At 41.2% G+C, this 15,868-nt stretch overlaps 1 protein-coding gene across 2 annotated transcripts in view; it reads right to left on the reverse strand.

Annotated features, from left to right (window-relative positions):
* MLIP (muscular LMNA interacting protein) overlaps nt 1–15,868 on the reverse strand; it is a 123,705-nt gene that overhangs the window by 62,808 nt on the left and 45,029 nt on the right. For both annotated transcript variants that reach the window (XM_082480882.1, XM_082480881.1), the window contains exons 2-4: nt 11,531–11,689; nt 9,150–9,518; nt 841–2,469 (exon numbers count right to left, since the gene is read on the reverse strand). In XM_082480882.1, the coding sequence (XP_082337008.1) occupies nt 841–2,469; nt 9,150–9,518; nt 11,531–11,689 (2,157 nt within the window). The remainder of the gene's footprint in view (nt 1–840; nt 2,470–9,149; nt 9,519–11,530; nt 11,690–15,868) is intronic.

The following is a 15,868-nucleotide window of genomic DNA, read 5'->3' on the forward strand; positions in this document are numbered from 1 at the left end:
ATTGCTTATTCTCACTCTGCTGGGACTCTCCCGCCTTTGGGTGGATGACAAACAGCAGGAGTGTGGCTCATCTGTCGAGTGTGAGACTTTCCTATTTGCAGTAGCCCATGCTGTAGGAAGCTTGGGTTGTTTCCTTCCCCCAGTCGGTACCAAAGAAAGGGAAGAAGCAGGACATTGTCCTTGTCTTCCCTCTCTGGCTCTTGGCCCCATAGTACTTGCTCAGGCTGAGCTCAGCCGTGCCTCTGGGCTGGTCCCAGAGAGGCGCAGAACTGCTGAGGTGAGTACAACCTCCTGTGGAGAGGGAGGACAGGCGGGATGGGGTGCTTGGGTGTCGGTTGTCACTGGAAAAGCCAGTTCACATCAACCAGCTTAAGCTGCTTCTAACTCAGCCCTGCACCGGAGATCACCATACTTCTACTACTTTCAGTGGGAATACATGTGGATTTACATTAGCATGGGGTATATAGAACATGGTTTATGGTTTATTTTTGGCACACCAGTGCTTTAAGTGAGCTTCAAAAATAAGTGCATTAAATGTATATCAGAGCCCCTGGACACAAATCCATCTTCAGTAGTATCTCCTCCCACTCATGAATAAAATATTTTGGGTTTATGCTAAAGGATTCCTATAGCCCTTTCCCCCATAATACAGAACACATTGCTAGCAATTTGATTAGTTTGGATTTAGTCTTTGCTAACTTTGCTATCAATACAAAATCCGTTCCTTTTTAAACTTTATTTTTCCACAGCTCATTTATTTTACTAGCATTGTGCAACACAGATGTGATTTTTCCTACAGGGACAAAGAACTATTAGAAAATAAGCATGCACCAAGAGTACCTTGGGTTTGATGTTTTCATGGTCAGGAGGCAGGGAAAAGGATTGTGGCGAAGTCAGCTCTCTGGGTCTTGATGGTAGTGTGCCTGGTGACTTGTCTGAGACAGGAGATCTGCACTTTAACACCGGGGAGGTGGCAGATTGCTCAGGTCTTGGAGAGGAGGAATTAGACCTATAATTTGTGTGCACTGATGAAGAATTAACCTGCAGTGGATGGGAACTAATATTACCAGTTTGCGGAACTGGTGGAGTAGAATGAGGCCGTGAGAGAGAGCACTGCTTTGAGACACTTGAAGGGGTAGGAGAGGCGTCACTCACCTCCTGAACAGATGTTTGGGATGAATCTGATTTAGATCTAGAAGGTGAATGCAAAAGACTTGTGGAAGGAGATGAGTGTTTTTCTAGGGTGGGGGAGAATACGCCACTAAGACTGGTAGAAGAAAGCAAAGGATATGACCGGCAGGTAAAGATGGGTGAGTAAGTGTGCACTCTCTGAGATTTCTGAGGTCCCCGGGACCTAGAGGTGGCATAGTGCATCCCTTCTGGAGAAGGAGAGGTAGGGTGTGCAAGGGAAGAGAGTGCTGGGGGACAAGGAGGAGGCAGCGTAGACTGCAAACCTGGAGAGGCAAATGATTTTCTGCGGGAGGAGACGGGGGATGACAGAGGACTTGGGGAGTCTCGAGAAAGCGTTCCAACTGGAAGGTGCTTTTTAGGAGAAAGGGACCTCGCTCTAGGGGTGGGATGAGGTTTGGGGGGCAAAGGCAGATGCTGAGCCCATCCTGAAAGCCAATATTCCTCTCTGCTGGGAGAATCTGGCCTTATTGGAGGGCTTGAAACAGATTTCTTGGGGGTTGGGGGAGTTGTTTTGGACTTTTGATCTATTGCAAGTGTTGAGGAACCAAGGGAGCTGGGAGAAAATGTGGGACAAGAAGCAGGAGAAAGCGGTCTCCGCTGAGAAGAGCCTGATCTCAAAATAGCAGTTAAGAGGGTCAGTCTGGTTGGCAGAGGGGATCTGACTCCTGATTTTGCTAAATTTCCTCCAGATGACATTTGTGTGCAAGGGTCATTTATACTACATATGGTTGAAGAGGAGCCATAAAGAGAGGGTGGAGACAAAGGTTTAGGGCTAGGAGATAACGAATGTGTTATTATATGTACAGGGACAGGAGATAACGCATTCAATATTTTGGAAGAAGAGGGGGAGAAAAGCTGAGCTGAAGATCCTTGAATTTCAGCTGAACGTGGAGGATTGGGGGAAAGATTTGGGCTTTTTGCTGGAACGGAGGATGTGGCAAAGTCTCCCGTTTTGCAAACACAGGCAGGGGTATAGAGACTTGGTGGTTTTAGGTCATCATACAGTCGAGGAGTGGAGTAACAACTATTTGATGCAGAAGATGATATTTTAGACATAGAGGGGGCTGAACTACCGGAAGCAGATCGAAAGTAGAGAGATGAATCTTGCTTAGAAAACCCAGTTGCTGACTGCCAGTTGTTACGGGAGTCTTCCAGCGAAGAGGCTTGATTCAGGTTAACCATGGCACCACACACTACTTTCTGATTAGTTGGAGAAATTAAGTGGACAGCAGGTGTTTTAGAGGAAAGATGATCAGAGGTGGAAAGAGTAGAAATTAACTGGAGAAAAAAGAAAAACAGAAATGTTAATATAGGTGGAACCTGTGGAACTGTTAAGCACCCCACATTTCAGTCCTGTGGTCATGCATATATTGTTTCCATTAGTACTGCTCTGTGGGTTAAAAGCACAAGGCTGTCTTAAACTCGGGGCTACAGCCTGATGGATACAGTCCTCAGGGGAGGTGACTGAGTGCAGACAAGTTATGTGTTACTTTATTTTTATGAGACCTCAGTTTTGTTGACATAAACGAGGTTCAAGGCTACTGTATTTTTCATTTTAGGTAAAACCCAAGGCACTTGTTCCATCAGCTTCCAGAATCATGTGATGTTATTCATATTGTATAAACACAATGGAAAGTGAGAAAATTGCAATATTGGCCTGTCTCACTTTACCATTTCAGTGGAAAGTAGCCTTTCTGTAAATGAGATTCAAGTCAAGTACTCATTTTTCTCATTCAGTAAACAACACCTTCTGCAGCCTGTGATATCAGAACAATAAATTTGCTCAGAACTACTTAAATCAGACATATAGTTTCTTTTTCTCTTTTCTTGTCATTCACAGAGCAGTGCATTTGGCAGCTTGCAGGCATATAAGAGTCCTTATCCCCTTCTCCACAACCTTACAATACACTAATAAAACAGTAATGAGCTCTTTCGTGAGTGCCTTTTTGCTTAGGTCTATTCTAATTAGGATTTGTCAAAACTAATTAGAGCATACAAGTATATTATCAACCTTTTATCCAGTTTTATGCTCCTAAAGAAAGAAATTCTCTCAAAATCTTCCAAGGTATTATCGTGCTGAAATTAAAAACTGTGGTATACACAATGTGAATAAAACATAACAGTATGAAACAGTGAGCTAAGTCAACTGTAAAACCAAAAGGCTACAAATTATCACCTAACTTTTGACTGGGCAATTTGAAAGCAGGGAAATTGATGCTAATCCCTACAAACTTCATATAAATATAAGAACACCTATTTATATACTGTTTGATACCCTGAAAAGATTATGCAATTCTTTAAAGGACAATTATACCATTCGGTTTCTACATACACAACTTACACACGGCTGTGGCTCAGCTTATGAATTATATTTTGTAATACAAGTATCTTCCCCACAAGACAGAAGAATTATTATGAAGATTATTATGATTATTATTATGTCATATAGTATTGATACATCACAAAACAAAAATAAGAATAAATAAAATCATTTTCAAGTGAGAGCACACGCTTGAAGAAACTGTGACAGAAGAGCAAGACTTAGAGGCTTTTAAGGGCTAAACTACACCTAAAAGGCTAAATATGGGCTAAGCATGAACATCAGAAGACTATTAGCCCTTATAACTTAAAACACGTGAGCTATTCCTGCTAAATAATACCATATAAATAGCAAGCTTTGTAAATTGAAGACACTTTCTGTATAAGACACCTTCAGAAAAGCCAAGGCAATGCCTTGATTTATAGAGACCAATCAGAATACCTTTACAACCCCACTAACTTCCCCTGATTTTACACGTGTTAAGGTGTCCCATTTTGAAGCAGAAATCCAATGGAAGTATACAAGGAAAATATTAGAATATAAAAATTAATATCCAAGATATCATTGTACCGTATGTTCTATTGGATTAAGAAATTATGACTCTTGTTGGAAAAGGTGCTAATTAAGAATAAGAAAAAATAGTGGCAATTGAGAATAATTTACTGATATTTAAGCATTGTGAAAAATTTTTATTAAATATGTCATGAAATAAAATTATTTAACAAGTTAAAAAGCAGCATGGTAATACATCTGATAATTTGGAGCAGCCTCCTGAATTTAATGAGTTCTGAAGTTGATCAACTACCAAAACAAAACTGGGGAATGAAATCTCTATATTTCAAAATAGAGTAGATAAATTTCCCTTTACAAAGACAACGGATTAAAAGCAAATGAGGAATGAATATGAAACTCCACAATGAAAGAGTGGGATGTGCAATGACTTCTAATTAGTTAAAACTTAATAAGAAAGATTTATAAGCAGCTAAGAAAATGTTCATGGTAGCAGATTATAAATATGCTCCTGCAAGTATGGTAAAGACATTTTGCAGTGGTCTTCTTCCAGTTTGAACACCACTGAACATTTATGTCATGAGTTAATTGAGCCATTATTCAAGTCTTCTGAAAAGATTTTGCTATTGTATTACAGTGTTAACTACATCTATAGATGATCACCCTCTTATCTACAGGATCTGAGAATCATAAACAAAGTTGGTTGGAAATGGCTTCTTGAGGTCATCTAGTCCAGCTTCCTACGCAAAGCAGGGGTCTCGCCAACACCAGTGGGTCAGGTCAGCTGTGGCCATGTCTCATCAAGTATCTAAAGCCTTAACGGAGGTGACTCCAGCAACTCCTGGACAACCTATGTCAGTGCTGCACTACACCCCAGTGAGGAAGCTTCTCCAGATGTCTAGCTGGGACCTCCTGTTCTTCAGTTTGCAGCCACTGCTGTCTCACCTGCCACTGCAGAGAAGAGTTTGGCTCTGTCATCTCTGTAACTGCCCTTCAAGTAGTTGTGGGCTGCTTCTAGATATCTCCTTGACTACCTCTTGGTGTAAGTCAACAAAGCCAGCTCCCTCAGCCACAGCTCACATGTGTCCCAGCCACTATTACAGCTTTGTGCTGGACCCCCATTCCCTTCTTCATATGTCTATCGAATTTGGGGGTGAGTGGCCACCAAACTGAGCACAGTTTTAGAGGTACGGCCTCACCAGTGCCAGTAGGTGAGATATAATAAATCCCCTCGATCAGTGGAATTTGTTTTGCTTTTTTTCTCCATTCTTTTTCTCTACCAGTTTAAAACACTTCTGTAGTTGTACTGGATTAGTGCAGGGGAAGTGAGTGACTGAAGTAGGTTTGTGTTCCTCTGGTCTGTGATTCAACAGCAAACCTTCTTCTCTTCTCAGGAGCACCTCAGATATACATTTCCTAAAAATGTATAAAGAAAGTTGAAATAGGTGCCAAGGTTACCTTAGCACAGAGGGATCAATGAACTTGAAAAAGAGCTTGATGCCTCGTAGATGATGATCCCAGAAATATCAAAAAGAGGTCATAGTCTTAGTATTGAGCCTTGCCCAGAAGGCCTTCAGCACATTTGAAATGGTAGAACTAAGTTGGACACAAGGCAAGCGGACTTTCTGGTGAGATCACATTGTTTTGGAAGAGCACAAAAAATATGATTATTTATACCAGCAAGGCACCGAGAGATGTGCTGGTCAAACAGGAAAAAGGAAAGAGTTTGACAAACTGGGAGCCCAAAAGACAAAAATCATGTCTGAGACAAAATACAGCTCAATGCAGACCTGGTCCTGGGGTCAGTTAACCATGCTTTGATCTCAGTAGAATTTGATTATAGATAGGAAAGAACAAAGTAAATTCCTTACCAAACCTGCAACCTTGAGAAACTGTCATGGTTTCAGCCGGGATGGAGTTAACTTTCTTACTAGCAGCTGGAATAGTGCTATTTTGTAGATTTGGGATGAAGATAGTGTTGGTAAAACACTGATGTTTTTAGTTGTCTCAAAGCATCAAGGCCATTTCTGCTCCTCACACCACCCTGCCAGCAGGTAGACTGGGAGGGCACAAAATGTTGGGAGGAGACACAGCCGGGACAGCTGACCCCAGCTGACCAAAGGAATATTCCATACCATGTGATGTCATGCTCAGTATATAAAGCTGGAGGAAGAAGAAGGAAGGAGGGGAGGACACACTCGGAGTTATGGTGTTTGTCCTCCCAAGTAACCATTACACACGATGGAGCTCTGCTTTCCTGGAGATGGCTGAACACCTGCCTGCCAATGGGAAGTAGTAAATGAATTCCTTGTTTTGCTTTGCTTACATGTGTGGCTTTTGCTTTACTTATTAAATTGTCTTTATCTCAACCCACGAGTTTTCTCACTTTTACTCTTCCAATTCTCTTCCCCATTCCAACCGGGGGAGTGAGCGTGCTGCTGCATAGTCCTAGTTGCCCACTGGGGTTAAACCACGACAGAACCAGAAAGAGGCACTGGAGACTGTGGAAAACTTGAAAAAATCTCTGGAGACAGCACAGTAAATCAGACTGTGAGCTGAGAGCCATTTAATATAGATACCATTCAGAATAGTGCAGTTTCTCCCAACAAGAAAGGTGCATTCTTCCTGGCAATGGCAGGAGGTCGTAGGGACTCTCAGCTGATTTGTCTGTAAAAGCCAAACCAGATGACATGCACTGGAGAGAGGAATGTCAAGTGACTTTGACAAGCTAAAAAAGCCTTCTGGCTATTGATCTTCCACAGTGAGTCAAGAAGTTTCTCTAAGCAGAGTTCATGTCTGTCCTGGTTTGAGGTAAAACAGAACGTCCCCAGTAGCCAATTTGGCCTAAACCACAACAATGTCCTGGTATTCAAGGGAGCAGACATCCCCCACATCCCAAAGGGTAAACTCCCAAGGGCAGGAGTCAGTCTGCCTCTGTCTTACATGGCTAGACTCTTTTTAACATTAAAAAAAAAAAAAAAAACAACAAAAAACACAATAGTGATTCTGTGATTCTGTAATATTTAAACAGTAAACTATCACCAAAAAATTCCAAATATGACCAGAATAACTGATTTCTTTTTTTTTTTACCGATTATTTTTTCAGACTTTGTATGGAGTGTGGCATTTTCCAACATCAGTCAGGACCTTTATGCTTCAAAAAACAGCAGAAGCTTCCATTTTTTTCAATGCTATTTTTTTTTCTTTCATTTAAACAAAATCAGAAATGAATGAAGCTGCAGGAGCCCTCTGATTCCGTTAGAGTAATCCCCTGTGCAGCACAATGGTCCCCAATGCCAGTCCTTGTTTTTTTCACCTCTGACAGGAAACCCATAGTCCAATTATGCTTTTAAATGAACATATTGTTATATGTAATATCTCTTAAGTGTGACAGATACTGCCCTTATAATCCAAGAACTGAGAAGGTAGCCCCTATACAGAATCCTTTGTACAAAGGAAATCTACCAGCAGGTAAATAATGTATGCATTTAATCTTTTAGTAATTTGCCTTCATTTCTGAACCGATGATACTTCATTAAATAGTAAGCCAGAAAGAGTGATGCCTAAAGAAACACCAAAGAAGAATCAGAACATCAGTGCAAAGTCGCTTGGTAAAAACATCCTCCTCTTACGAAGCGATAGAGACAGCTAGAGACATTTAGATAATGAAGACTGAGGAAGTACTTACAGTCTTGAAAACTTGTGACTTAAGAATAATGATGAGCTATGCATTACCCTTATTACATACTACCTCTCTTCACATTCAGGTGAAGAGTTAGTAAAGTTGGGCTTTAATTCCTTTTTCTGTGCAATCTGTATTTTCTGTTACTTTCCAGGCAAATCCCTGTTTACTCGTCAAGTCATCAACAGCTTAAGAAAGCAACAGCATATAAATTTTTCTGTATAGCCTTACAAAAAGTCCACCCAATTTCTGTAATATCTTTTAAAGAAACCACCCAAGTAAGCCTGGCAGAACCTGCATACTCAACAGTGCCAAAGGAAATTTGTATTTCCCTAGGACAATTATTCTTTTACAGGCTGCTTCCTCTACGCAGATTTATCTATACTTTTACAACTTCGTCAGGTAAAATTCTCAGTGAATTCACTGGGAATTTCTCGGAAGGAATGAATATTTCATAACGCTGTGAATCTCAAACCAGAGTGGATTTCTTATTCACAATTTCCTCAATCAAAAATTGACATTGAATTTGATTAAAAATTGAGTAGCACAAGTATTTCAACACAAGATAGGAAGTACTATTCGTTCTATTCATTTTCAGAGACAAAGTAGCCATGCTTAACTTTTTTTTTTTTTTTAAAGCATTGATGAAGAATTGCATTTCCAACTGATGGAAACCCTGTCAAGGTCAAAGGAATGTCTGAATTTATTCCACGTGGGAAGGATGTTGCTATTTTGCTAAAGGTAGAGTTTTCTGTTACATATACACCGTTGAAAACTATTAGTGCTCTTTCCAAGATAAGAGACATTACTTTTTCATGCAGTCAATCGGATTGATGCATTTTGAAAATGAAACATTTCAAAGACCCTTTTTTGAATTCTCCCAGTGACAATTTAAAATGTTAATAAATCAATAAATGTGCTCTATAAAGATCAACATAAAATGGACCTTTCATCTTCATTAGTTCTTTACACCTGTGCAAAGTGAGTGCTAACTAGCAATCAGAATAATAGAATTTTTCACAGCCTCTTTCTCTAGCACAAAGGGCTGCAGCAGGTGCTGGGAAGAAAAAAAAGCTAGGCCTAGGAAGTCTGATGCTAATAATTCAGATGGTCTACAGGCTCCATTGATTTCGACGACCTGAGCCAATTTAGACTAGCTAGGAATCTAACACCTTCATATTAACTTGCTGTCACGATGAGCTGCTTTAAAGAAAAGAACAGTAGATTTGCATTACCTGCTCCACATGTACACCAGAGCCATTAGGGAGAAGCAGCAAGTCAGAAGGGTTGGGACAACTCTTTAGAGTCTAAACATTACACGAATGGCCAACAAAAATGCTAATTAAAGAATAAATTGGCCAAGCTGCTTTACAAACTGGCTCAGTGTCCGTGTCCTGAAAACTTCAGAAAGCAAAGGTTAGCTCTAGATTTTAAAGAGCAGGTTACCTGATGGTTTTGTGGGTCAGCAGTGCTGTGGGAAAGCATGGCACCGGGAACGTGCCCATCACCAGGAGGTTTCCCTGCCCCGGTGCCAGGGGAAACATGGGACGTGGCCAGCAGCTGGGCGCTGATGGGACCATAGCCATTGGAAGGCCGATGAATGTTGTTGGAGGCAGCGGCTACTTCATCTTCATCACCGGAGTCCGTAATCAGGATAAACTCAGCCTTAAAAAGGTCATTCTCCTGCATTTCTCCTTTGCTTGAGTTACGCCCCGGGGACTGGAAAGATGTTCGGGTGCTGTCTGTATGGATGGTGGACACACAATCTTGTTTGGCCCCGCTCTTTAAGGCCAGCTCATCAGAGACTGCGTTAGACTGCAAAAGACACAAGGAAAAAGATCCCAATTAGCTGCATTTTAGTTGAGTTCCCCAAAATGTGAAGCAATTTCCGCTTGCGGCGGTGGCTGGCACTGCGCTACCAAAAGTGCAGAGGGCGAATGAAGAATCCGGGCATGAGCACCCAGCAGAAATCAACTCCCCAGGGAGCCCCCCCCACTTCCAGCCCCCCTGGCCAATGCTGCCGGGGGTGCCCTCCCAGCGACTCGCAGAGCACCGGGGGACTCTGAGCACCGCGATGGCCCGAGCCCGGGGCTGGCGCGGGAACCGAAAAGGAGCGTGCACTCAAGCCGAATGAACTGTCAGACCAGACTACGCCAGACACGGTGGGAAGGCATCCTGACCGCCGGATCCACAGGAGCGGACAATGCTCCTCAGAGGAGACTGACAGACAAATCTGGGACAAAACCTATACATATTAATGAAGAAACAAAGGCCTTTAAGCCCGGGCATTCTCTGAAGAGAGCAGACAAAGAATCTGAGGTCAGAGAGCTTTACTGTATGTTCAAGCTTCTCAGCACAGACCACAATTGTTCTTCGTATTTTCTGCAATTTCCACTTCCAGTATGTAACTCCTCAAGCACGCTTTGGATGAGGGCAGGAGTAGTGCAAGTTGGGCATACAACACACACGTCACCAAATCGTTCAATATTGAAACTGCTGTGGTAAATCATATTTCTCTGGAAGGAGGAATCAGGTAAAAGTGTAGAAGTATTGTGTACTGCAAGAGAAAGCCTGTAGATGGGGCTCATATTTGAATCCTGCTTGAGGAACAGAGTAATGACAAATTTCCACCAGCAGCTCCACGAGCTCAGTTCTTTAAAAAAAAATATTGGACCATAAAGGGGGATACCACCAGTACGAGTTTGGAGGTGTTATTTTCATTATCTGATGTAGTGGGGTTTTTTATATTTTTTTTTTAATATTGTTCAGGTTCTAGAACATTTTAGAAAAGGGAGTAACCTGTGCTATGAAGGCCTCAGTACTGTATCAGCTGCCAGTAAAGTTTTCTGTCAGCAGGGAAACACAGGCCAGGAATACCTAATTCTGCCTTACCCATGGCACTACTTATGGCAAAACTAACACTGAGTGGCTGGAAATGTAACTCATGAATTAAACATCCCGAGGATAATATTCCAGTGCATGTCTCTTCAAACATGTCCATTCTCTGCCCAGACCAACCCCTTTTTTTGGCCAGACAGGCCACCGAAAATGCTGGAACCCATTCAGGTCAGAGGACTGCGAACTGCTGTGAAAAGTTTAACGCGAAGCACTGCATCCCCAGCAACGTCCCAGGGAAGGAGCTGTTACACAAGAGCAGAATCACCATAAGCATTAATATTAATCTGAGGGTTCCGGCTTCCTCTCAAGCAGCACGGAATAAAATAATCGGCTGCTTAAGTGTTGTGAGACAGGAAAGGAATAACAAACACTATGGGCTGGCTAAATGCAGGAGAACAAGCAACATTGTGCTGCTGCCTTCACCATCATGGGAAATCATGGGGACAAGCTTTCAAAAACAAAGAGCAAGCTTTCACTTTGATGCATTACTACACAGCTATGAAAGGGATTGACACCTTTGCTGGAAACCACAGCACTGGCATTTGCTGAAACCAGGATCCGGTGACCACCTCTTGGTCGATTCCCATGTGATAACACTCCTCACACACCACCCTTGCTCCCATGAAGATCAGGAAGGAATCCCCCCTCGTCTGCCAAGTATATAGCTCTTGCATGACTGACAGAGGACAGTACTGAGATGGACAAGGATTTCCTTCCAACATAAACTCTGCCAAAAGCAAAACAGGCTGTTGAGCAGGTATCAGACTTCTCTCGCACAATGATTCTGCATCTCTGGTAGGCTTGGTAGTTAAAATGAAGCACAAGCCAAGAAACAGTTCAAGGGAAAGACCTTCAGTTCAGTGATGCTCAGGACAACATTTTCTGCATCTTTTGAAAGAGTGGAGAAATTAGAGCAAACAAAAATCTACCTTATTTATAATTTCTTGATTGCTCAGATCCTTTGGATCCTCTGGAATCGTCACAAGGAACTTAGAGACATCTACAACCTCAAAATGAGTTGGAAGTCTTCCAATGGATGGTACGAATGTGAACGTCAGTGGTTTGGTTCCAGAATCTTGAGAAGTGACCTACAAGACACACTATTAGTTCAAGGTTTTGCCTGAAAAAATTCTTTTTGTCAGAGTTGAAATAACATTAATTACTTCATCTACATAACTTACAAGTCTATTATTAACTATACTGGTCATTGCTTTCTTTTAAGACGTCATTGTATATTAAGGTCATCTTTAACAGACAGAATACTGCCTTGATTATACCCATCATCATCCTACATATTCTAATGGTGTGGCACAGCAGACAGGAGAAAAATTGTTCAATAATTTGTTATTCTTTTAATTTTCCATTCTAGAAACAGAAAACTATGGCTTCAATTAACTTCCAGGCTGCTGGAAGTTTTATCTTTGTTTAACTTCACTTCAGTAGAACAACAATGTAATTATACTGCTGTGTCTGGACATAATATAGCCCCTAGAGTATTTGCTTAACAACTTATAACAAATTGGAAGAACCTTTGCTCTGCAAGAAGAAAGCAAAACATGTTTACATTTTCTTATGCAAATGCAGCTAATTCTGAACAACATCTGGGACGAATTCTGATTCGAGTACAGGATTTTCTCCCATTTTCTTTGGGCCATTCAGCCACATACACCGACTAATTCTGTGTCTGTCTTCTCAGGTCTCCCTCCCCACCTTGCATTCTCGCTAGGACTGTGTACATAGGGCATGAGTGTGCTGAAGAGAAGAGAGACCAAGAGAAGGCAATTTCACCTAAACATTCAATTTTATGACAGTGCTCTCCCATCACTTCTGTTCCCTTCACAGGAGGTACTGGACAGGAAAAAGAATTCCACGCCATGGTGAAACTCTCAGTTGCTTTGCCAGGTATCGGGAAGAAGAACTCCAAGAGCCTTGGCAAGGTAAATAGAGGGAACCACATCCCAAACCAGTGAACCTGGTGTGCCGACTTTCCCACTACTCATTTGTGTAGAAAATTCTTCTTTCTGATTCAAAAGTATGGAAAGTGTAGATTTTCCCCTTGTTTTATAATGTGATTTAAAGCTTATGGCAGTTAATTTTGTTTTCAAAGAACTCTAATACGCAGAACCTTGAACTGTATTGAAACATAGAGAAAAACAGGACCGTTGCTTTGACTCTTTTTTTTGGCTTACTTGTTTAAAGTGAAACAAATTGGAGAGCTATGGCTCTCATTATGCTTCTTTGTAATTTGCATCCATAAGTAAACAGCAATTACAGAACAGAGTGGAATTACGGAATACATTCACATGACTTGGTCTTCTCACAGCTGGGACATTAAAAATGATAGACATAGATTTCCAGTTTTTAAAAATAAAATCTAAGCAAATATTAGTTATTTCCAGTGACAGCTGTCTCCTGGAGGGTTTGAGCAGAACAGAGACAGGTTATTTATACAAACACTGCCAGCTGCTTTCTCTACAATTTGGAAGAACTCTGCCCTCTCAGACACACCCAGAATACATTTCCGTGTGTCCACCTCTAATTCTGAAAGAATAAGGTGTTTTGAAGTTAGAAGGTGACAAATCTGAATAAACGGCAGCCACTTCGGTTCTGAATCCGTGCCTTTACGTTCACAAGCTCGCACAAGTAGGTTACGTTGCACTGCAGGCTCACTACCCGGTTAGAGAAGTGCACTGCAAGGGTGCAGGGACAAGGCGGTGTCCTAATTTCCCGCCCTCCCCTTCACGCCGGTGGCCAAGCACCTGAGCACGGGATGCGTGGCCTGCATCAGCAGCAAAAGGGTGGCTGCTAACTGCTCCGCCACGCCAGGAGCTCTGGATTTGCGTGAGGGAGAAACAACATAGCTCTCTCCTTCTGCCAGCAGCCAAGGTACCCGAGCCTGATCGTTGCTCTTCGTAAAGCAGCAACACAATTTTGAAGTATTAATAGCTGGCACACTAAACACTTAGTCCTTGCTCCCGCTACAAGTCAGCAGAGTAATATCAGTACTCGAGGAGGTACTCATTAGCGAGCAGCCACCAGTCCCCGCAGTGCAGCCAGGGATGCAGCCACCACCTGAGCACCTGCTGTACCCAAAGGTGCTCTTCAGGAAGCAGCATTACCTGCACACAGGCAGGAGCACCCATCATATCGGCATGAGTGATTTCTGTACAGCCGACACTGTCCATTACAGCCTTACACAGCACCTGGGTCTCCACTGAAATCAGCTAGTGATGGCCTTTGCTTTCCTGCAGGTCTGCGGCTGTGCTTTCATCTTCTCCCTCTAATTAGGAAGTGCAGTTAGTGACTCTGGCTTCCTTGGTAATCTTTACTAACATTTTCCCCCTCTACCTCATCCTCCTGTCATGCTCTCGTGCGACACTTCACATCAGTTGTTTTGTATCACTGAGTATTCTCGTGTCAGAGCACAAAATATTCTTTCTAAAAGAAAAAGGAAGAGAGAAAGAAAAAGTGTGCAAATAGCAAGCCCCCACCCCCCCAGCAGTTTAATAGAAAGTTCCAATCAAATGTGCTAGTATTGCTAAACTCCCAGTAAGTTAGCTGCATATTTGTCACAAGGAAATACAAACAAAAAGCCAAGTTATGAGGATCCAGACCATTCCATAGTAATGGGGACATCTTGCCAGCACCTTATTCTGTACCGTGTCTTACCCTGCACTTCCAATTCTATTGCTTTGGTGGAAAAATTAAAGAGTACATGAAGAAAACCTTGCTGTACTTGGCCTAAATACATTGTGGAAATAACCATCAAAATTGCTTGCAAGCTAAAACTAAGATTGGAAAACACATATAAAGATGCGCAAGCTAGAATATTTTTTCAGGTGGAAGAGGATGTCAAGGCATGGTATTATTTATATTCCCCTAGTGCATTTTACTTTTCCTGCAGTTTAGAAAGTATAAAACAGCAAACAGAATTACTGCATTTCAGAAAGTTTTAAGTTGTCAGATACTGTGCGAGGCAGTGTGGAGGAATGCGCTCCACAGGTTCACTCACAGTGAGTGGGAAAACAGGAACTTCTAGCAGGTAAAACTGGTCATGCAATCTAGGCTGCATCACAGAAATCTAGACAATGAGCAAATATGAAAAGAGTGGTCAGAAAAACCAAATGTCTCCACCAAAGAAAACAAAAAAGGAAGAAACTCTTCTTTAAAAATATCTTTTAAGCAGTTGTTTTCATTTTACAGATTTCAAAATATAAGCAAAAATACTTTAACATTTTAAAATTTAGATTTTAATTGGATGATGTGAAGCAAAAGGAACCCTTACTTACTATTCTTTTTTTTTTTTTAAGGTAGAGAAAGAATTTTTGCACCTTTTTTCATACACTCATCTAATTTGCTATATCTCTCTGGCTGATGTTTCTATCCTTGAAGAACTGAAAGAAATGAACAGGGTTGAATTTCATCATTTAATTACATCTGTTAAAAGCCACTCTGACATGTGGAGGTAAATATCAGCGAAATAACCTTAAAATTCAAATATATATAAATATATATATGAAACTTTCTTGCTGTTTATAATCTTTTCTCTAGACCCAATAGTAGCAGCAAAAGGAATTCAATGCCACACGTTCCCTGCTGCTGTAACTTATTTGAATCCATAGAGTTACGGCGGCAGAAAAATACCTTACGAGACATCTATTCAAGTTAATACTAATGAATTCTAGTTTATATTACATAATCAACTATATGCACAATGGAATAATTTATTGCTTTTAATTGCATGCTTTCATGTTACTTAGTACTTTAAAGAATATAAATTATAGAGTTTAATATAAATAACCTTTGAATATCCATTGGGGTCTATAGGCTGCTGCATAATACATGGCCGAAGAGCTTCAAAAGGAGAAACCTATTCTAGATGACTTCCATGACATTAATTTACAAACAGGCTTGTTGCATAATTAATAGCATCAATTTACAACTGCCCTGGGGATAGTAACTTAAATTATATTAATTATTGTTTTCATTACCACAGCTTCTACAGTCCTTACTTGTAGAGCACGTTTTTATTGTCTCAGTTACCTTATGAAGACAAATGAACACTTCGATTTAATCTCTCGCATGCTCTATATGCATTCAGCATACTGACTATTTTGTAATTTAAATTGAGGTCCCATTGTCAGTGATCGTTTCCCAGGATTTCCTTCTGGAATACAGATTGTTAAAGTGAAATTGAATATGCTGGTTCACATTACCTCTTCTTCCACTGATTTGTTAATGTAAGTCATTTCACTAATAAAACGACA

Source organism: Vanellus vanellus (genome assembly GCF_965231255.1).
Source record: "Vanellus vanellus genome assembly, chromosome: 3".
Classification (NCBI taxonomy): domain Eukaryota; kingdom Metazoa; phylum Chordata; class Aves; order Charadriiformes; family Charadriidae; genus Vanellus; species Vanellus vanellus.